Source organism: Dipodomys merriami, unplaced genomic scaffold (assembly GCF_024711535.1).
Source record: "Dipodomys merriami isolate MVZ:Mamm:240054 unplaced genomic scaffold, mDipMer1.0.p SCAF_19, whole genome shotgun sequence".
Classification (NCBI taxonomy): domain Eukaryota; kingdom Metazoa; phylum Chordata; class Mammalia; order Rodentia; family Heteromyidae; genus Dipodomys; species Dipodomys merriami.
In genome coordinates this window covers 28993855-29016212 of record NW_027203270.1, presented here as the reverse complement: position 1 = coordinate 29016212, position 22358 = coordinate 28993855, and the positions used below count along the sequence as shown (strand labels likewise).

At 49.5% G+C, this 22358-nt stretch overlaps 1 protein-coding gene, 1 long non-coding RNA gene and 2 other non-coding genes across 5 annotated transcripts in view; 2 read left to right on the top strand and 2 right to left on the bottom strand.

Moving 5' to 3' along the window:
- Positions 1-1992: 1992 nt before the first annotated feature.
- On the bottom strand, positions 1993-14492 carry LOC138831077 (uncharacterized). 2 transcript variants are annotated; one of them, XR_011373107.1, is made up of 3 exons: positions 14361-14492; positions 7006-7069; positions 1993-2134 (listed from the first exon to the last, which is right to left on the bottom strand). It is a non-coding gene; the product is annotated as an uncharacterized lncRNA (long non-coding RNA). The 2 variants fall into 2 exon arrangements; XR_011373106.1 differs by lacking the exon at positions 14361-14492 and adding an exon at positions 13443-13547.
- On the top strand, positions 5405-5476 carry Trnac-gca (transfer RNA cysteine (anticodon GCA)). Its single transcript has one exon. It is a non-coding gene; the product is annotated as a tRNA-Cys (tRNA).
- Trnac-gca (transfer RNA cysteine (anticodon GCA)) lies at positions 7299-7370 on the bottom strand. Its single transcript has one exon. It is a non-coding gene; the product is annotated as a tRNA-Cys (tRNA).
- The window catches only part of Lasp1 (LIM and SH3 protein 1), a 40050-nt gene continuing 25718 nt past the window's right edge, over positions 8027-22358 (top strand). The window contains exons 1-2 of the mRNA XM_070028171.1: positions 8027-8326; positions 14904-14998. Coding sequence (XP_069884272.1) covers positions 8258-8326; positions 14904-14998 — 164 coding nt within the window. The 5' untranslated portion in view covers positions 8027-8257. The remainder of the gene's footprint in view (positions 8327-14903; positions 14999-22358) is intronic.

Sequence of the window (22358 nt, the reverse complement as noted above, 5' to 3'; positions counted from 1 at the left end):
TGGTTAATTGTAGATAAGAGTCTCAGGGACTTTATTTCTTGGGCTGGCTTTAACCTGTTATCCTCAGATCTCAGGCTCCAAGTAGGCAGGATTATAGGCATCAGGCTCAGCTAGTATGAGACTCTTATCTCCAATTAATGAGGAAACCAGAAGGGGCTGGGAATGTGGCTCAGTGGTAGTGTACTTGCCTAGCATGTGTGAAGCCCTGAGTTAGATTCCTCAGTACCACATAAACAGAAAAAGCCAGAAGTGGTGCTGTGCTCAGCCTTGAGTGAAAGAAGCTCAGGTATAGTACCCAGGCTCTGAGTTCAAGCCCAAGGACTGGCAAAAAACAAAACAAAACAAAAAAACCCCCAGCAATCTAGTGGTAAAGCACTTACCTCTCTGGCTTCAGTCCCCAGCCCTGGAAGAAAAAGAAGTTATGGCATGGGGCAGGCGGAGGAGATATGTAGTCATTGTAAAAAGACTTTCTGTGAGGGCTCCATACCATACTTGGCCAGATACAGACACAAAAGATGCTGCTGGGCTGGGAAAGTGGCTTAGTGGTACAGTGCTTCCTTCCCTTCTTCCTTCCCTCCCTCCCTCCTTCCTTCCTCCCTCCTTCTCTCAGTCTCTGTCTCCCTCCCTCCCTCCCTCCCTCCCTTCTTCCTTCCTTCCTGCCTTCCTGCCTTCCTTCTCTTTCTTTTCAATTATGGGACTTTTGAACTCAGGGTCTGGACACTGTCCCTTAGCACTTTCACTCAAGGCTAGCACTATACCACTTTGAGCCACAGCATCACTTTGGATTTTTGTTTTGGGTCCGGTTGTGGGGCCTGAACTCTGGGCCTGGGCACTGCCCTCAGCTCTTCACCTCAAGGCGAGTGCTCTACCACTTGAGCCACAGAGCCACTTCCGGCCTTTTTTTTTTTTCTGCTTATGTGGTGCTGAGGAATCGAACTCAGGGCCTCATGTAGGCAAGGCAAGCGCTCTACCACTGAGCCACCTTCCCAGCCCCACTTTGGATTTTTGAATGGTTAATTGGAGATAAGAGTCTCGCTGGCTAGCTACTCAGGAGGCTGAGCTCTGAGGATCACAGTTCAAAGCCAGCCCAGGCAGGAAGGACCGTGAGACTCTGATCTCCAATAAACCACTAGAAAACCAGAAATGGCGCACGCTGTGGCTGAAGAGTGCAGGGACAGCAGCACCCAAGCCCAGAGTTCAAGCCCCACAACCGACCAAAAAAAAAAAAAAAAAAAAGTCGCATGGGTATTTTTCTGCCCTGACTGGCTTTGAAGTGTGATCCTCAGATCTCAGCCCCCTGAGTAGCTAGAATTACAGGTATGAGCCACTGGAGCCTGGCAAGAATATCTCTTTTTGCTATGATTGCCTATACATTTCTTCTTCTTTTTTTTTTTCTTCTTTTTGCTTATGTGGTGCTTTTTGCTTATGTGGTGCTGAGGAATCGAACCCAAGGCCTCATGCATGCAAGGCAAGTGCTCTACCACTGAGCCACCTTCCCAGCCCCTACATTTCTTCTTTCTCGCAACTAAATTTTTTTTTACTGTTTTTAATTTTTTTAATTGAGATTAGTTGATTACACAAATTTTGCATATTTCACAGTATTATGGAATAGTGATACTTAGTTAAAGTCACAAACACATTTTAACCTTCACAAGGCAAATTGTCATTATCATGGTCTATAAAGTTTTTGAATTCTATGAGTTTTGACAATACGATTTCTTCTACATCAGATGATATTTACATTTCTTTCCTTTTGCTTAGTGTACACTGTTCCCTTTTTCCCTCTCATTCCCTCCCTCCCATCACTGCCTTTGAGTTGCTTAGTTCATTTTCACCTATGTCCAGTGCAGCTGATAGACCCCTCTGTTGTATGTTTTCCCATTTCCCTCTGATTCCATGTCCTCCTTCTAGCTTCCCTCAGATGCACTCATACATATACCACATATGTGGTCAAGAACACGGATTCATTTAGCAATGATAGGACAAAATGAGTGGAAGTCCTTTGTTTCTCGAGTCCTTTTTACTTTCCTGTTTACATATCTCCTCTTGTTATAATCATCATTATTATTTTGAAACAGAGTCTTCCAGGATGGCCTCAAAGTCTCTCTCCTCTTGCCTCAGCCTTTTTCACTACCTAGGGAAGAGAGACAAGGAGAGAGGGAGAAAAGAAGAAAGGAAGCCCATGACTTTAATTTCTCTCATTATCAGCCACCTGTCTCAGAAGTTCTGCTGTTCTCCTCATGTCCACTGTTTGTGGATTTTGGGGGGGAGGGGCTTGAAATATGTATCTTCAAGCACACCAAGTTACTTGAGGGCAGGGATCATGCTGCTTTTTTAAGAAAATTCTCCAAAGTACTGGTTGTAGTAAATTTAATTATGGGATTATACCTGCACCCAAGCACTGGAATGCTATTGAAGAAAAGCGCAACCAAATTCTGCCTTGTGTGTCTCTACACCATTGCCTACATAGATTTACTTTCTTATTCTCCAAAATGACCATCACAGGATTTCTCCTGCCTTAAACCTGTGTTCTCCCCTCTTCCCTCCCCCATTCAGCGAGCTAGAGAGCTTACCACTTACTTTTTGGAGAAAACAGAGTTAATCAGTTACATAGTTAGTACCTGACTCTGGGGGATCTGATTTGTAGCATCCAGGTGTTGCCTCCAGTGGTTGATAGTAACTTGGTATTATATGACAAACTGTGTCAGATTTCCTGGAATGACACTGAGTAACTAAGAGAATATTGCAGAAGGAGTAGGAGAAAGAAGTCAATTCTGACCTACACTTGAAGGTCCTGTTAGACTTGCCACTTTCCATGGCACAAATACTGTACTCCCACCTGCCAATTTCAAGCTAGAAACATGAAATTGACTGACTTTAAAAAATCCTAACATTCAGTTGGATGCTGGTGGCTCACCCCTGTAATCCTAGCTACTCAGGAGGCTGAGATCTGAGGATCATAGTTTGAAGCCAGCCCAGGCAGAAAAGTCCCCATGAGATTCTTATCTCCAATAAACTACTTAGAAAAAGCTGGAAGTGGCACTGTAGCTCAAGTGGTAAGGTGCTGGCCTTGAACACAGAGACTCAGTGACAGCACTCAGACCTTGAGTTCAAGTCCCAGGATCAACAAAAAATATAAAAAACATTCAGATTGGAGACCTGGCTCAGATAGTAGAGTGCCAGCCAATGGATGAAAGTGTCAGATACTGAGTTTGAGTCTAGGTCATGGACAAAAAAGAAAAATCATAATATTCATACAATAGTTCTCAAAACCACAAATGTAGTAAGCTTTTGAGATAACTAACCTCTTCCATCAGAATTCTTTCTAACCTAGATCTCTATCAAATGTGTCTGTCTGAGTAGAAGGTCTCTTGACTCTAATGAAGTTCAGGGGCTAAGTATCAGCTTTGCCAGTAGATAGGCTAGCATATAATTTAAATCTATGAGATCGAAGACATAAAGTTTACTCTTATGAAGTCTGCACAGTGTTTGTTTTGGTTGTACTAGGGCTTTGAACTCAGGGCCTACTACTTGAGCTATGTCCCCATCCCTTTTCTTTTTCAATTATCACCTCTTTGAATCCACCTACCTATCTACCTATGGTCTCCCTCCCCTCTGAATTACAGGTATGCACTGCTACACTCTGCTAAGAATCTTTTTTTTTTTTTTTTTTTTTTGGTGCCAGTCCTGGGGCTTGAACTCAGGGCCTGGGTTCTGTTCCTGAGTTCCTTTTGTTCAAGGCTAGTGCTCTACCACTATACAGCTCCACTTCTTCTTCTTTTTTTTTTTTTTTTTTTTTTGGTAGTTAGTAGAGATAACTCTCACAGTCTTTCCTGCTCAGGCTGGCTTTGAACTGGTATCCTCAGATTTCAGCCTCCTGAATAGCTAAGATTACAGGTGAGAGCCACTGGTGCTTGGCTCTAAGAATCTTTTTTTTTTTTTTTTTTGCTGGTTGTGGGGCTGGAACTCTAACTCTGGGCCTGGACACTGTCCCTCAGTCCTTTATCTCAAGGCTAGCATTTTACCACTTGAGCCACAGTGTCACTAACATTCTACCACTTGAGCCACAGTGCCACTTCTGGGTTTTTCTGCTTACGTGGTGCTAGGGAATGGAACCCAGAGCCTCATGCATGCAAGGCAAGCACTCTACCATTGAGCCATCTTCTCAGTGCTAAGTATCTTTTTTGATTCATCCTTTTTTTCTTATCATGTCAAGCCATCCAATCCACAGCAGGCTTTGTGGCTCCCTTGCCACAGGTGACCTGAGTGCCTGAAGTCCTCTCCAGCTTGGCTCTTATGGTAGGGCTTATGAACCCTCTTGTGAATGTTATTTTCCATAAAAGCAACTTTGCAGGTGTGATTAAGTTAGAGATCTTGAGAAGGGGTAATTATCTTTGATTACAGCTCACAGTAATTATACCAGTCCTTGTAAAAGGAAGACAGAAGGTTAGAGGAGAGGTTTAAGGGATGGCAGCAGAAGGAAAAAGGACGCTGTGAAAGGAAACTTCTCATGGACTTTGCTGCCTGGGCTGGCTTTGAACTTCGATCCTCAAATCTCAGCCTCCTGAGTAGCTAGGATTACAGGCATGAGCCACCAACACCTGGCTAGATTTTAGTATTTATGTTATTTATTGTGAGGCTTGGACTAGGGGCCTGGGTGTTGTCCATGAGCTCTTTTGCTCAAGGCTAGCCCTCTACCACTTCAAACCACAGTGCCACTTCCCTTAACAGATTTTTTAAAATGTACAATACAGTATTATTAACTACAAGCACAAAGTTATGTAGCAGGAATTTCCTTACCTTTGTGTAACAGATATCTCAGCATGCATCAGCAAGTCTCTGTTTCTAACTCCTCCCAGTTATTGGCATTCTATATTGTATTCTGTGAGTTTGAGTATTTTAGATACCTCATAGAATTGGAATCATGCTGTATTTGGCTTGCGTGGCTTATTTCAATTAGCATAATACTATCCTCAAGGTCCACTCATGATTGCAGATTGCAGGATTTCTTTCTTGAGGTAGTCTGAGTCCACACTTGACTCCCTGTAAATCTCCCCTATATAATTCTAGGTGATGATTTAGGCTTTCTACTTGCATATTCTGGAGGAAAGCTTCTTAGTGGGTGTATCTTTTCTCCAATATTTGTATCCAGAAGAGACTAGGGGTTAAGTTTTACAAGAGATTATTTGGGGACTTGGAGTAAAACGTATGGGGTTGTAGATAATGAAATGAGCCTAGAAAATACTGGGATTTACATGTTTTCAGTTTTTTTTAAACATGTGCGATTGTATTGAAAAATTTAGTATAATCTAGCAAAAAGGTAGTCATTTTGAACAAATTACCAAGGTTCAGTACAAAAATATGCAATCCATGTGTAAGAATTTATCAAGCCTTTGCCAGCAGAGGGGGTATAGCTCAGTGGTAGAGCATTTGACTGCAGATCAAGAGGTCCCCGGTTCAAATCCGGGTGCCCCCTCTCATGCTGTTACATTTTTCACAGGCCCTCAGATCTCAAGGTAATTTATCAGTGGTTTGTAAATACTTTGAAGATGTACTCCCTTCTTGAGTATTCCCACAACTCTGTGACCCGAAGCTCACTTGCTCTCCCAATTTGTACAGTGATTGTACTAAGTTCTTCTCACTGCTTTAATGTCAATTACAATTTTGTTTTGAGTGAAAAAAGAAGCCAGATGCTGGCGGTTCACTCCTGTAATCCTAGCTACTCAGGAGGCTGAGATTTGAGGATCTCAGTTCAAAGTCAATTGGGGCAGGAGAGTCCTTGAGACTCTTATGTCCAACAAACCATTCAGAATATGCTGGAAGTGGCACTGTGGCTCAAGTGGTAGAGTGGTAGCCTTGAGCAAAAAGAAGCTTAGGAGCAGTAAGGGTCCCAGTTTATTGTCTGACACAAAAGATTAAGAGGATGAATCCGGGTTCAGAAAACCTACATACTGCTGGGGATAGGAGGGTGGGGAGTAGGAGATGGGAAGGGATGGGAAGGAGAAACAAAGGAAGAGGCAACAAAGCTTGATAAGAAATGTCCTCATTATCTTGCCCCTGTAATTATAACCCCTCTGTACGGTATTTTCACAATAAAAAAAAAAAAGAAAAAACCTACAGACTTTCCAGGTTTAAGAGGACATGGGCAGACATAAAAGAGTTTAAAAGTGAATAATTTCCCTTCTTATATCAGCCCAAAGGTAGGGCTGTGGCCTGATAGCCTAGACCAAGATGGCAAAGTGAGGCTGGGCATCCAAGGAAGTGTATAAACATGGGATGGCATTTAGTCTGGGCTTTGCATTGCAGTTCCCTTCGCTCTCCTTGGACAGCCCAGTAACTCACAGTAATGGGAACTAGGGGAAAAAAATGCAGGCAAGTATTCCCCTGGGGTCCCCAGGGATGACACAATTAAATTCCAAGTTTAAAATATCTATCACAGCTGACCCCTGACACAGGCAGCATGCTTCTCTCCGTCTTTTATTTTTCCTTTTTTTGGGCAAAACTGAGTTGAAGGGGATGCCCTTGCTTCTCCCTTCACACATATCATTTTCCTCCAGTCTGACAGTGATACTTGTAAGTCCCCTGGCCAGCAGATATCTGTCCCCCATCTTAAGGATTTGAAACTCGATGGCTCTGTAGCACACCCCAAGGGTGGCACCTGGTCCCCAGCATCACTTGGAAAATTATTCAAAAAACAAAATTGCAGGGCCCCTCCCCTCCAGCCCTATAGGATCTGAAGCTGGAGGCAATTCTGGAGGTGGGGTTGTTATTCTGGTGTGTTTTCATTTGAAAGTCACTGCAGTAATTTAAATTACTTTGCATAGGGACATGATTTCATGTACATTCAAAGGATGGATGGATGTGCATTAGGTGGTGAAACGTTCTTGTACGTTCATTCAGCGGGTATCAGAAGCAACACACATTCATACCACAAAAAGGAAAATGAAAGTTGAAGTTGGTGAAGGGCTGTGTCTGTAAGTTTCCTTCTTTTGACCTGTGCCATACCTCCATGGGAAATGAGGGCAGACTTGGAGGGTCATCTTGTCCCGCGAACACACCTGAGTAGCACCTGTAAGAGGACAAGGCGTCTTTTGTACCTGGTTATGCATTGTACCCACACCCTCTTCCTCTGGGAACAAAGGAAAGTCGGAAGCTTTCTTCTAAACACTTTCTGAGCTTTCCTTATTTTTTATGAGGAATTTTCTCGTTTTCATTGTTTTAAACCTAGAATCGAATGTTGAAATATAAGAATTGAGCATAATCGCAGAAAGAAAGAAAAATAAAGCAAAACGCTACCGAGGGGGCACCCGGATTTGAACCAGGGACCTCTTGATCTGCAGTCAAATGCTCTACCACTGAGCTATACCCCCGCGCCGCTGCAGTGAGAGGAGGAAGCTCTTTTGGATAATAGGACTGTTCCAGCTCCTACTTGGAGTACGGATCAGGGGAAAGGAATGAAGGAGGAATAGGAGACCAAGCGCTAAGCAGACGGTGGCGGATACCCGGAGCCTGCGGAAAGCTTGTGCCGCTGAGGCGCTGGAGTGTGCTGGGAGAAGGGGGAGTAGTCTGGTCCCCAAGGGGCTGTGTCCCGCGGGGAGGCATCCTGCCCTACAAAAGTGGGAAAGGATGTGGGCGGGAAGGGAGCTAACGAGGGGTGTGTGTGTGAGAGAGGGGACGGGACCGAGGGGGCTCCCGTTCCGTCCCCAGATCCACGGCAGGCACCGACTGGAAGCAGGAAAAGTCCCCGAGTGCGGTGACTCTAACTCGGGCATTCCATAGGATTTCAACCACACCCTCGATGGGGTGCGAGAGGTCTGCCGGCCCCCGGAGCCCTCGGTGTCCCAGTTGTCCGGATAGGAGGGGGTAGGGGAGGGGGATCGCTGCCGCCCACCGCTCAACGACGGAACCGTACAGGACAAAGGGCACCAGGGGGCTGGGCGAGCCGCGGCACAAGCACTGGGGCCCTGCGGTCCTCCCCGGAACGCGCCTCGGCGCAGCCCCGCGTGGCCCGGGGAGCGCGCCGCGCCGCGCGCGCCCCTTGCCCGCGCCCGCGGCGCGTCTCCGCCCCGGTGCAGCCCCTCCTCCCCGCCGTGTTTATTAGGGGAAGGCGGGCGGAGGCCGAGGCCAGTTCCTCTGATCCAGTCGCGGTCGCCGCCGTCTGCACAGTCGCAGCCGCGGCCGCCTCCCGCCAGCTCGCCCCGGCAAAGCGGAACGCACGCGAGCTCGGGCGTCCCCGCCCCAGCCTCTACCTGGAACCATGAACCCCAACTGCGCCCGGTGCGGCAAGATCGTGTACCCCACGGAGAAGGTGAACTGTCTGGATAAGGTGAGCCCCGGGACCGGGAGACGCGTCTAGGCAGTCCCCGAGCCACACTCTCATTGGGGCGGGGGGGGGGGAGATAAAGAGAGGGGCTGCCTGGCCCCCGCGATCCCTTGACGAAAAGATGGAGAGCGGGTCGAGGGGATGTCCTGGATTGTGGGGACAGGACCCCCCCTCGTCCCCCATCTGGAAGCCTGGACATCCAGGGCGCGGCGGGGTGGGCAGCCTCTGCTGGAAGATGGGTGGGCTTCGTGCTCCCAAGGACTGGGAGGATCGGAGAGGACTGGCAAGCCTGGCGGGTGGCGTGTGTGTGGCGGGGGGAGTTTGGAGGTGCCTTCCCGCCTCCCCCAGCCCAGGACCCGGAGTGTGAGTGGAGACGGCCGCTCCCTCTCCCCGCGGCGGCGAGCGCCAAGTAGGCGGAAGCGCGGGGCGCTGGGGGAGGGGGCGGCGGGGGCGGGGCGGAGGCCGGGGGCCAGCGAAACCCGCCGGTCCGGCTGCGGGTGGCCGGGCTTCCGGGCCCGGAGGCTGGGGTGGGGGCCTGTCGGTCGCGGGGGGTCGAGTCTGGAAAAGGGAGGTTCAGGGCTCCACTGCATAACCCCCTCCTCATTTTTTCCCTCCCTGAACGACCTGCGGCCTCCTCAGTGGATCAGTGGTTTGGGGGGGACCCGTGGGCCCTCCTCCAGAGTCCCAACCCCCACCTCAAATAGCCAAGTCCTGGTGCTGGGCAGCCCAACCCAAGCCGGGTGGGGTCGGGGTGCTAGGGCCGAGCGGAGGGGGGGGAGGCTGGTGGGGGGGGTTCCTGCTTCATTGAGATCTGAAATTGTGCTCAGCCTATAAACCGTCTTATAGAACAAAGAGCTAACTTTTCAAAGCAGGTTTCTCCAATGGAGGGTGGGGTTGGCGGAGTTGTGGGGGAGCCGAGGAAAAGGGGAGTTGTTTGGGGGGTCAGGGGAGTGTAGCCTTCTGGAAATTCACTGTCCCCTGGAGGCCCTTATGCGTCCCCCACCCCCACCCCCCCAGCCCATGATAGACTTCTTCATCTGGTTGCCATTATACCGTTGGTGGGATGGGGGGAGTGTAGAGAGCTGGGTGTTTCCTGGGGGGGGGGAGGATCCTGTCCCGGTGGCTTCCCTTTAAGGCCCTAAGGCAATGTGCCCCTCCCCTAGGTCCCCTCTTCTTCCAGCAGGAGCCTAAGTCTTCCAGGGAGGCCTCGGTTTTATTTACCCCTCTCCTCATTTTGCTTTCTACCTATAACCCCAGATTGGCTCCAGGTCTAAATATTCCTTTCTTTCTGATGGAACTGCAGAGGGGGGAGGAGGGGTGTGTGTGGTGGTGTGAAGAGGCTTGGGGGCTCGGCTGGGCATGCATGAAAGAAGAGTGGGGGTTTTGTTTGAGCAAAGGTAGTTCATTGGATATTTTCTCTCTCCCTTCCTTCTAGTGTTTGGTGCTTCCTCAGTGATCTTTGGCCCTTGAATCCCAGTGAGGAGATGGGATTGAGGTTTTGAATCACTTTTGAACTTGCTCTTGTAGGACCATGCTGTTTCTCTGGGCTAGACTGGGTAGAAGGAGAGGACATCTTGTGGGCACACAAGAGGGTACTGACCCACCAGATTACTGTGCTTGCTCTGGGGGACAGTACTTAAAGCTTGGAGAAACAACATTTTGATGGAGAAACAACCTTTTGAATTTACTCATTCTTGCCCAGAGGGTCTTAGTCTATAAGGAGTGGCCCTGGAGAGACTTTATTCCCCTCATCCTTGTGCACTAAGTTAGGGGCCTGGAATATCCAAGTATCCTCCCTATTCTTCCCTAACTCCTCCAGGAAGTAAAAGCTGGCACCCAGATTCCTAAGCTTGTGCCTGGAAGGTGCCCAGGGGTTTCTCTTGGAGTGGGGAAGGTTCAGCCCCACAGGCACAGTTGCTAACCAGGCTCCAAAGGCTTCCCAGAGAGTCAGCTTAGACTGGCCTGATTCACTACAGTCCCTTGATGGTTTATAGCCTGTAATGTGACCACAGCACAAGCTGTGTCCTTGGAGTGAAATCTTTTCTCCTCTCTGACTCTTATCTCCTGAAGGTGTAGGTAGGGTGAGTAAAACCTTGCCACCACCGAAGGCCACCCAGCTCTTAACCCAACCCACAGGACCTGTGTGCTCTGCATGCTGGATAAATATGTATTATTGATGACAGTGTTTGAGGAATGAGGTTGAAATTGGAGCTGGGGGAGAAACAAGGTGACCTTAATCATTCAGCAAATATTTACTGAGCACCTACTCTGTGCACCCACTTTGTGTCTAGGGACCTGCATTGTCAATCTTGCCACATCCCTGTCTTTTGCTGACTTGTTTCTTCCAACTTGTGTGTGTTGTGTGTGTGTGTGTGTGTGTGTGCGCGCATGCATGCTGGTACTGGGGTTTGAACTCAGGACTGGAGCACTGTGTGTCAGCTTTTTGCCCACAAGGTTGATGTTCTTCCACCTGAATCATTTGGGTAGTTAAATGGAGATTAGAGTCTCAGAGCTGGCACTCACTTGCTAGTGGGTGGCTCATGCCAGTAATCCTAGCTACTCAGGAGGCTGTGATTTGAGGATTGCAGCTTGAGGCCAGCCCAAGCAGGAAAATCTGAGACTCTTATCTCTAATAACTACTCAGAAAAAGCAAGAAGAGGTAGAGTGCTAGCCTTGAGCAAAAAGAACCTTGGGGACAGAGCTCAGGTCCTGGGTTCAAGCCTCAGGACCAGCACCAAAAAAAAAAAAAAAAAAGTCTCTTAGACTTTCCTGCTTTGACTATCCTCAGAGCTCAACTTCCTCAGTAGCTAGGATTGTAGGCATAAGCCACTGACAACTGGCTTCTCCCAACTTCTGAAAACAGGAGACAATCTCTTCAGAGATTGGTCTGCAACTAGTCCCTCTGGAAATCTCCCGTTAGTGAAGCCTCTCTACTTCAGCTTCTTGGAGTACCCCCTCTTCTTTGGAAGGGACAAATCCTTGTAGTGTGGTACTGTTTTCCTAGTGGAGTTTGGAACACCCTATGATCCCCTTGTGACCCTACCCATTCATACATCATTACCCACAGCAGCCAGGGCTGCCCCTGGGAGTTATAAACACCATGAACAGGCGCATCCCCACTTGTAGCCAGAGCTGGAATCCACAGTTCTTTCATCTGGTGTGTTTGCAGTTACTCTTTATCAGGGCTGGAACTAGCTTCCACCCCTGCCTGATCCCATCTGACTTAGTGCTCTGGGTCTGGGGTCCTGAGTGTTGGAATTACAGGAGTTGGAACATTAGAAATAATAATGATCTCCTGTGTCTGCCAGCAGCTCAGGTGGCCAGCTGAACTAACTGGTGACCAGTCAGGTGACCTGGTCGGGGTGGGGCTGGTGTTGCCCTAGAGGAGGGAAAAACCATAACCCTGGGCAACAGGAAGAGAGGAGAAAGTCTCATACTTTACGCCTGAGTCACAGCCACCCCCAGAGAACCTTGGTACAGAGGGTAAGGTGCCAGGCTATAGGTATAGTGTCCCTCCCTTTGGAGCCCTGGCCCATGCCCAGCCCACACAAGAAGGATGCTTGCAGGACTTCTGCCTGAACCAGCCTGCTTACCTTTCCACAGAGTTGGCTTTTGAGGGGGTTTTCCAGAATGGTTGGTAAGGGATCTGGAATCTGGCTGAGTGCTCTCTCACTGGCACTATCGGCCAGGTCAGAGCTGTCTGATGTCTTTGAATAGTGACGCTTTGGACTTGGCAAGTGTTTTGTAGTATTAGAGCCTTGTGTCTCAAAGTGTACTTTGTTCCCTGTATCCCGAGTCCCAAGAATGCTTTCATGAATTCTTTCTTGGGATCTTTCAACCAGGGCTTTGGAACAAGGTTCCTGGGCCAGAGGAAGGAGGCAGTCAGGACCACTCTGGGACTGTACCATCTCCCCCCCTCCCTCCATCATGTCCTTCCCTCAGACAGGACAGTTTGTTTCTTCCCAGGATCCTAGTGCTCAGCCACTGAACCTGGGAACATTTTTCCTGACATGCAGCAGTTAGAGGCATCAAGCTGCAAAATTACTGCTTTCCACAGTGCTCTGGGAGACAGCAGTTCTAACTGCTTTGCAGGTGGAGATGAACTTCACTAGTTATCCTGCAGGTCCTTAGTCCATTCTTTGTTTTTTTGAAGTTGTTATTATAAAGGCAATGTACAGAGGGGTTACATACATAAGTCTCGTAGAGAGTGCATTTCGATTTGGACAATGCCACCCCTTCTCTCGCTCTCTCCCCTAGTGTAAGGGGACAGGTGACTAACCCTCCCTACCCCTAGCCTCTGCTTTATCTAGCTGAAGGCCAAGGATCTCTGGGAGGGAGTGTGGGGAGCTTCTTCTAGAAATAAACTCTAGTATAATGGCTCTCCTTCCTCTCATGGCAGCCTGGAGAGGCCTTGTGGAACCCGTGAATTGGGTATTGGCCTTGAACGCCCTGTTCAAGTGTATACTCTTCCCAACTTCTCCATGGGACTTGGCTCCAGGGTGGTGGTGGAGGGAGGCCTGTCCATCTGTGAGAGTGAGTAGGGGTGTGTCTCTGTCTCTTGTCCTTGTCTCCTCCGAAATCAATCAGGAGGTAGCCTTGGAGGTCCCCAGCCCGAGGACAGTGTGTTATCCCTGCCTATGTGTGTGTGAAAGTGGGTCATGGTCTGGATTCCGGAGAATGTTTTTGCTGGCAGGCCCCTGCGGGGGCAGGGGAGGCGGGGCCCAGCCAGGGGCATGTGCCGCTGAGCAGGCAGAGGCCAACAGTCTGGGTGGGTGGTGACAGTGCTGGGGCAGCCTGCCAATGCCTCCCAGTCGTTGAGGAGGGAGTGGACATGTCACTTGGGGGGCCTGTGAGGGGAGAGACCACCTTGTTTTGGTTTTATGCACTAGTGTTGGGATTAAACACCTCGTGGGGGTGAAGTGGGACTGTGGTTCTGGGGTAGGCCCAGGTTTGGGGTGGGCCGGCAAACAGCAGCTAGTATGCCCTTTACTTCCAGACTTCCAATTGGCCTTCTTCCCAAAGAATGGTTTAATATTTATACATTTGATTCTCCTTTGTGTCTCCTTGATAGGAAGGGAAAGTGCCCCGTTAGAGAGTGATTACCCCTGCTGTTACTTACCCTCATGGTCTCTTGTTGAATGGGGCTGGAATTGGAGAGGTTGAGTCTCAGCTTGTCACCTTCCTTTTGTTGGTTTTCTCCTGCAAATGTCTCAGTAGCACCTGTGGCTTGGGGAATACAAGCTGCTTTGGGGGGATTCCTAGGTTGATGGCCAGGGACCAGCTCTTTGAGAGAACACCTTTGAGTCTCTTTGGCTACTTTTCTGACTTCTGGCCACCTTCTTTTGGAGCCTGGAGTGTCTCTGACTGCTGGGATGTGGGACAGGGGCAGACTGCTCTGTCAGGCTGGTTTCTGGAATCCTGGCAGCTGAGCCTTGGTGGGTACTGATCTTAGAGTTTCATCCTCCTCCACCAGGGGTGGATGACATCTCCTCATGGACATTTCTCAGGGGTAGAGTCACCTGTATGATTCTATTTTTTGTTCCCTCGTTGCCTTCTCTGTCCTCTTCAGTCTCACCCTCGATTGGTCCTGGTGGTTCCATTCCAGCCAGACCTCTATGGGTTTACTGGCATCTTACCTGTTCCTCAGTGTCACACACATAGGCAGTGGAGATTAGAGCTGTGATTGGACACAGTGAAGGACTGGCTGCATCTCCACCCCCACCCCTGCCTGCCTCTAGTCTGAAGTTCACAGCACCTAACATTGGTGCTATGCCAGGTGCTATGTTGAATAAAGGCTTTGCAGGTGATTTCCCATGACTCCTCCACAGTACCAGGAAGGATAAGTATTATTGTATATAGTTCACAAAGAGCAGGTGCTCAAGGTCATGGAGCTAGCTGAGTAGAACTTTGATGTCCATGGGTGGAGTGAAGCTCTTCAGTATCTCTCCCCTGTCAACCAGCAGGATGGGGGAGGGGGGGAAGGGGAGAGCTAGGAGGGAGGGGTTATGGGTGTGGTGTGCAGAGCTGAGACACTCACCTTGCTCTTCTGGATGGGGAGGAGGGGGGTCCCATAGGATGTGGCAGGCATCAGGGCTGGAGCCTCAGAAGAAGGGATGCAGACTGTGTGGGAGCTTGGAGGACCTGGATCTGGGCCTGGGGGCCTGGTCTCCTCTCCTTCTCCAGGCCTTTGAGGTGGGTGGAGCTGCCCCTTCTGTTCCTTGCTGCTACTTAGCAACCAGAGTGCCTCTATGCATAAGCAATGAGGGCTCGGAGCTCTGAGCCAGCCAGTGGTTTGGGGAGGCAGAACTGACCTCTTGGGGGCTTCTGTCACCATTGTAACTGAGTTCCTTTCCACTCACCTTCAGGCCTGTCTTTCTCTCCCCCCTACCCCCCCATCAAGAGCTCAAGGGACTGCCTGGTGGGGAGTGGAGAAGGGAGTGTCATTGGCCATCACAGTCTGTGACCCGCGATGCCCCCTGCTCCCCAGGAGCGATTCTATGTTGGGGGTGTAGGAGGGTGTGCAGAGCCCCTGCCTGAAGTCCTGGTGTCTGATGGGTGTCCTCTTTCTGTCTCCACCCAGTTCTGGCATAAAGCATGCTTTCATTGCGAGACCTGCAAGATGACACTGAACATGAAGAACTACAAGGGCTATGAGAAGAAGCCCTACTGCAATGCGTGAGTCTAGCAGGGGCAGGTGCTTGGGTGGGCTCCCCCAGTCTTTACCTTGTAATAACCACAAGGTGAAATTGCTAGCTCAGCCCACCCCTCGATACATTGTAATCACATTGTACCCTCCCTAGGCAGCATAAGAGAGAAACAAAGGCTCTTATTATCCCCATTTTGTTATACTTTATTTTAATTTCACTGCCAGTACTTGGGGCTTGAATTCAGGGTCTGGGCACTGTCCTCAGCTTTCTTGCTCCAAGGGTAGCATTTGACTAGTTAAGCTACAACTCCACTTCTGTCTTTTTTTGCTAGTTAATTGGAGATAAGAGTCTGAGCTGGCTTTGAGCTACAATCCTCAGATCTCAACCTTCCGAGTAGCTAGGATTACAGGCATGAGTCACCAGTGCCCTTCTAGGCTCTGTTCTTTGTAGCCCAGTCGGCTAGAGGCATGGATTGGGGTAAAGAACCATTGTTTCCTGCTTCAGAGGGACACTGCCCTCCCACCTTCTGCAGTTTCAGTGTGACAGCCTTTCATCTTCAAGGTCACTTCATGAGGAACTAGTACAAAGACAATGTCAGGTATGTGGTCACAGGCCAGACCTCACAGCCACCTGCTGGACGGAGCTTCAGAGGGTCAAGTGACTTTTTGCAAGTAGATGGCAAGATCAGTATTCCAATATAAATTTAGGATCTGATTTGAGTCTATAGTATTTTTTTTCTTCAGGAAAAAGAATACATAATTTATTACATGCCTCAGGTATGGGAGTATTAGATACTAGTTTTTAATTTTCAGTCAGGAGCCTTTTAGATGAAGTTCACCCAGGAAGGGAAACTGAGGACTTGTCTAAAAGGGTTTTGTAGCCAGCTGTCCGTATCTGTATAGCCTATTGCCAGTCCCCTCCTAATACCACAGCCCCATCTCCTTGAGAGCTTGAATTTCATTAGACACTTATTGTCTGACTGCTACTCTGTGCCAACCTGTGCCAGGTGCTGGAAAACTGATGCCTGATAAAATCTCCAGCCCAAGAGGCAATGTGAAGCTTGTCCCTACTGAAGGACTGGACCACTGGGCAGGTTGCCTATGGGAGAGGAAGAACCACAGCTCTGCTGTCCCCCACCCTGCAGCTGGCCCTTTCTACCCCCCCCCCTCCCAGTCCCAAGGGAAATGGGACATTCTTGAAATTCTTCAGGGCTCACACAAGCCCTGATTCTTTGCTACTTCCTCCCTCTTTGGGGATGGGGGGTAAGTAGGGTGGGGTTCATAGAAGCTAGAGAATTTAACCCCTTGGCTGCTGGATCACTTCAGGCTAGACCCTCAGCTTCCTGTGTGGACAGCTTCTGGACATCCACTCCCCAGACTGAAGTTTAGCTGAGGTAGGAGCCAAGACTTTTTCTGAGTCTCTAACACAGCTCAGGCATGCCTCTCTCTCTCTCTCTCTCTCTCTCTCTCTCTCTCGCTCTCTTTCTTTTTTTCTTTCTTTCTTGTGAGCCCTCTACCATTTGAGCCACAGTGCCACTTCCGGTTTTCTGGTGGTGGTTTATTGGAGATAACAGTCTCATGGACTTTCCTGCCTGGGCTGGCTTTGAACCACGATCCTCAGATCTCAGCCTCCTGAGCCACTAGTGCCCGGCTCCTCTGTTTTCTGTGTATTTTCCCAGCCTAGTGCCAGCTTACTTTTTTTTTTTTTTTTGCCAGTCCTGGGGCTTGAACTCAGGGCCTTGGCACTGCCCCTGAGCTTCTTTTGCTTAAGCCTAGCACTCTATCACTTGAGCCACAGCACCACTTCTGCCTTTTTCTATTTATGTGGTACTAAGGAATTGAACCCAGGGCTTTATGCATGCTAGGCAAGTACTCTACCACTAAGCCACATTCTCAGTCCCAGCTTACTTTCCTCCCTGTCTTCTGGGAGACATCATGGTAGGAGCAGGGGGTAGGAGTTGGGGAGAGGCAGAAGATAAAGCTTCTTTCCTACATGCCACTTCTATCCAGCCTGTGAGGCAAGGCTTCCCAGGTTATGTAGGCAGAGAAGAAGAGGTTGGCTTTTTCCCTTTCCTCACACACCTGTGACCCAGCATGTTTGTTGAGAAAGGACTGTGGGCAAGGGGGAAGACTGGGAGACTGAAGCAGCTCAGGCAACACCTTATCCAAGGTCCATTTGCTACCTGCTAGTTCCCAATGCCCACAGCAGGTCTGTGCTGTCTGTTGGGCTAGCTGTCCATAGTGGCAAGCTGGGATATGGGCTGTCTGCTATTGTCTATCTGTTCCCCGAACCAGGACCCTAGACCAGAGCTCCTGCTGTATGCCAGGCACATACCCATTGTTTGCTGTCATTCCCTCCTGGTGTCATTTTTTTTTTTTTTTTTAGCAGTATTCAGGTTTCCAAATCCTGGGGTTTCTGGGGTATAGATTTTCCCCATTCCTGTCCTAGCCATGCTTTATGTCCAGCCACTGGCCTGGCTTCCTTTTTACCCAGCATCCCCTTCTTCCTTCCCCCACTAGGCTAAACCTGCGGCAGGGTTCTCAGGAGCTAGTGGTATCTGCCCTGCATTTTGCCAGGATTTGGCCCTCTGTGTCGTTCCCCCCTCCCCCGGCCCCTTGGGTGAGGGTTATGAGGTTGGTATGTTAGGTGCTCCATGCTCTGCCCGTTCCTGAGCCCAAGGGCAGCTAGGGAGAAGAGGATAAGAGAGAAGAAAGCTGTCTTTCCCTAGCATCTAACCACTGAGATGAAAGTTCTGGAAAGCAACTGTAAGCAGCAAAAAGGCGGCTTCTGTTTCCCTCCTTGCGTCAGACTTGTTTGGGAGTGAGGTAGGGGTGTGAACACAGTACAGAGCTCTCAGCCAGCCGCCTGCGTGATGGGCCCTGTACGTGCAGTTACACACTTGGCTGGTGCCTCCTAAAGATACACACTCACTTGGGTGCCAGCTCAATGTGCTGCTGTTGTTTCTCAGTCAGGCAGAAGCTATTTTGGCATGACTGGTGGCCAGGTAGAGGCTATACTACTGCTTAAGGCACATTAGCCCAAAAACTGATGATCAGTTCTTTCTGGAAGGATTTAGGTGGAGGGAGCCAGCCTGCTCTGGGGGCTAGAGAAATATTTATGTCCCCATTTATTTGTTTTGCAAACTAGATTTTCCCAGCCCTGGCCTGACTCTTACAAACCTATTTCTTTTTCTCCATGCAAATAGTCCCAGGGCCCTGGGAATTGGGGTGAGGTTGGAGGTGGGGATGGGGGCTTTTAAACAGGATCCTGGTGGAGAGGCCAGAGAAAAGGCAAGGCATGGGAAAGCAAAGGGAGAATTGACATTGCATCTCCCTATCATTGACTGTAGATATTGGGGTTCTTCAATTTGCTTGAGCTATATGTCCCTGCCCCTTCACTAGGTGTTAGGTGGAAGGGTGGTGGGGTCATTGCCACTGGATTCCAGCAAGGTACTTCAGCTTAAGTTCAGAGCCTTATTTTATTTTATTTTTTTTTTTGGCCAGTCGTGGGGCTGAACTCTGGGCCTGGGTGCTATCCCTCAGCTCTTCAGCTCAAGGCTGGTGCTCTACCACTTGAGCCACAGCACTACTTCCAGCTTTTTCTGCTTATGTGGTGCTGAGGAATCGAACCCAGGGCCTCATGCATGCAAGGCAAGCACTCTACCACTGAGCCACCTTCCCAGCCCCCAAGTTCAGAGCCTTTTACACAGTCTTTTTGTTTGTAACTGACATTCTACCACTTTTTTTTTTTGCCAGTCCTGGGGCTTGAACTCAGGGCTTAGGCACAGTCTCTGAGTTTCTTTTGCTCTACCACTTGAGCCACAGTGCCTCTTCCCATCTTTTTTGTTTATGTGGTGCTGAGGAATCCAACCCAAGGCTTCATGCATGCTAGGCAAGCACTCTACCGCTAGGACACATTGCCAGCCCACACTCTACCACTTGAGCCACACATCCAGTCGTATTTTTCTGGCTAATTGGAGATAAGAGTTCTGTGGATTTGGCTGGCTGAGCTGGCTTCCAACAGCGATCCTGAGATCTCAGCCTCTTGAGTAGCAAGTATTACAGGCATGAGCCACTGGTGCCTAGTGCAAATGAACACTTGTAAGGGTTGGGTCAGGCTGGGGCCTGGGGCTTTCCTGCCTCCCTGGAATTCTCTGCATCTTTCTGCATAGAAGTAGGGATGCGTGAGTGCATATGTGCAATATTTGGAGAGGAAGATACAAAATCTGGTAGCCAGTGGCCAATATAGCCTTCGGGTAGCTCCCATCACCTCTTTGTCCCTAAATCGCTATACTTAGATGTCAAGGCTGCAAGAAACCTTGGGGATCACTTTGCCTTCCTATCACACCCATTTTTCTTTTTCTTTTTCTTTTTTCTTTATTGTCGGTTGTGGGGCTTGAACTCTGGACCTGGGCCTTGTTCTTCAGCTCTTCAGCTCAAGGCTAGCACTCTTCCAGTTGAGCCACTGTGCCACTTCTGGTTTTCTGGTGGCTTATTGGAGATAAGAGTCTTACGGACTTTCCTGCTGGGGCTGGCTTTAACCCAGGATCCTCAGATCTCAGCCTCCTGAGTAGCTAGGATTACAGGTGTGAGCCACTGGCACCCAGCTTCACACCCATTTTTTTAAGGTGAAGAAAGCAAGGCCTAGACATTTTATATCCAACTCAGCTTATTTATCCTTAAAAAGCATTGTCAAGCTGGCGACCAGTGGCTCACATGTATAATTCTAGCTCCTCCAGAGGCTGAGATCTGAGGACTGGTTTGAAGCCAACCCTGGCAGTGAAGTCTGTGAGACTCTTCAATAAATTACCAAAAGCCAGGTGCTGGTGGCTCACACCTGTAATCCTAGCTACTCGGGAGGCTGAGATCTAAGGAGTGTGGTTCAAAGCCAGCCTAGGCAGGAAAGTCCATGAAACTCTTGTAAGGCAAGTGCTCTACCACTGAGCCACCTTCCCAGCCCCAGTCCATGAAACTCTTATCTCCAATAAACCACCAGAAAAACTGGAAGTGGCCCTGTGGCTTAAGTGGTAGAGCACTCACTTGAGCTGAAGAGCTGAGGGACAGCGCCCAGGCCCAGAGTTCAAGCCCCACAGCCAACCAAAAAAAAAAAATCACCAAAAATGTCAGAAGTGGAGCTGTAGCTCAAGTAGTGTAAGTGCTAGCCTTGGAGCAAAAAAAAAAAAAAAAAAATCTCAGACACAGGGCTGGGAATGTGGCTTAGTGGTAGAGTGCTTGTCTGGCATGAATGAGGCCCTGGGTTTAATTCCTCAGCACCACATACACAGAAAAAGCTGGAAATGGCTCCAGTGGTAGAGCACTAGGAGCAAAAGAAGCTCAGGGACAGCACCTAGGCCTGGCCTGGCCCTGAGTTCAAGCTCCACGACTGGCAAAAAGTAAAATAAAAAGCATCATGAACTCTTTTTTTCCTGCTTTTTCATTTTGTCTTCAGTCCTTGAAGACTAAGTTATTCCTCCAGTCTACCCTTGATCTTTTTGGCTGCCCTTTTTTTTCCAGAACTACTTAGACAATGCCTCCTTGTACCTTCTTATTCCCACTACTTCAGACCCTTAGGCGTGTATGTGTGTGTATGTGTGTGTGTGTGAGAGAGAGAGAGAGACACTGAGAGAGAGAGACAGACACTGAGAGAGAGAGACAGACACTGAGAGAGAGAGACACTGAGAGAGAGAGACACTGAGAGAGAGAGACACTGAGAGAGAGAGACACTGAGAGAGAGAGACTAAGAGAGAGAAAGAAACTGGGTTAGCAGAGCCCTCCCCGTGGGCTGTGTTGCAGCCCAGGCTTTGGGAGCCAGCAGTTCTGACCAGAAGCAGGATGTCAGGGCTGGGTGTTTTTGTTTTTTTTTTCCCCTTTTGGTCAAACCAAAAGCTCCTTGTTGCTCTTGTGGATGTATTTTTGTTCCTCCTTGAACACAAAGCTGCAGTTTTTGAGGAGGTCCCAGTCTAGAAGGGGTGAGGTCCCTTCTAGAAACGGGAGGCAGGGCTTTCAGGACCTCAATTCTATCTTTATTCGGCCTCTAGGTTGTAGTTAGTGGCAGGGCAGGGGTGTGAGGCTTTTGCCATGGAGGGGCTGGCCCTGTCACCCAGGACCCTGAACTCATAGCAGCTTCCCCCATCCTCCCCGCCCTCAAGTCTTCTTCCCAGCAGGAAGTGACTCAGAGGTCTTCAGGGATAGACTCTTTTCTGAGATAGAGACCACCTCTTCTGTCATCCCCCCCAGGTCATGGCTAGACCATGACCTCTTTGAGACCCCAGAGGGCTTTGGAAGGTATATTGCCTAGATATACCTTCCAATGGGCAATGGGCTGGGTTCCAAGGATGCCCCCGCCCTGTCAACAGCATATGTATGTCAGCCTGCCCTTAGCTGGCAAGGCAGCGATGGAGCAGGAGAGAGTACAAAGTCTATCCTTGACCTTGAGCCTCAGTTTCTCTATTTATAAGACAGGCACAATGATAATGCCTGTCCTTTCTAGAACAAAGCCTTGTGGTAGGCTTCAGAAGAGGTGATACATGTGCCTGTGGAGTCTTCCAAAAGCCAGGCTGCTACCCATAGCTGCCCAGCGCCATTCCTTCCTCTCTTCCTGGCTGACACAAGTCTTTTTCCTGGGTTTCCCCTCCAGGATGCCAGGTCTCTTGTGACCCCTCCTCCCCTCCCTTTCCCCAGGCTTCCTGTTCAAGCAGGCTGTCTCCATGCCTGCTTACCTGAGCTAGTGAAGGCAGGGACAGGAGAGTAGATGGGCACCTACAGGGCCTCCCTTCCGGTGGGCAGAGGAAGAGACATTCAGCTCTACGTCTCATTCTTTCCTACCACTCAGGCTGTTGTGGAGTTGGGGTTCTAGCAGGGATGGGTGGGCTCTTCATCTCAAGTCATATTGGTATGCACACATGCACACACATACACGCACCTTCTGTACCACCTAGGATCTGAAGGTAATGGAGGCTCAACCTGAGGAGAGAGAGGCAGGGAAAAAAAGATAGAATTCCCAGCAACTGGCTTTGGAAGGAGGTCAAGTCTATTGGAGCCCTCTTTAAAGACAGTCATATGGGGGTGGGGGAGAGAACGGCGTTGGCTATCTTCTGTTCTCCTTTCTAGAAACAGAGCCAGGGCTCCTGCCTTCACTTCCTTTGGATCCTGCACAGGCCCCATGGGCTTCTCCTTGGTTAAGGGCACCTTTGCGTTCTGAGTCTTCCCCTGCCCCCATACCCTGTGGGGAGATCTCTCTCTCTCTCTTTCTCTCTCTCTCTCTCTCTCCCTCTCTCCCTCCCTGTTCAGTCCAGAGCTGAGGTTGCCATGGGAACCAGAAGCGCAGTAAGCAGGGGAAGGGAAAGGCAGGGTTGTCTCGCCAGGGCTGGGGGCTGTGGGGAGGGGAAA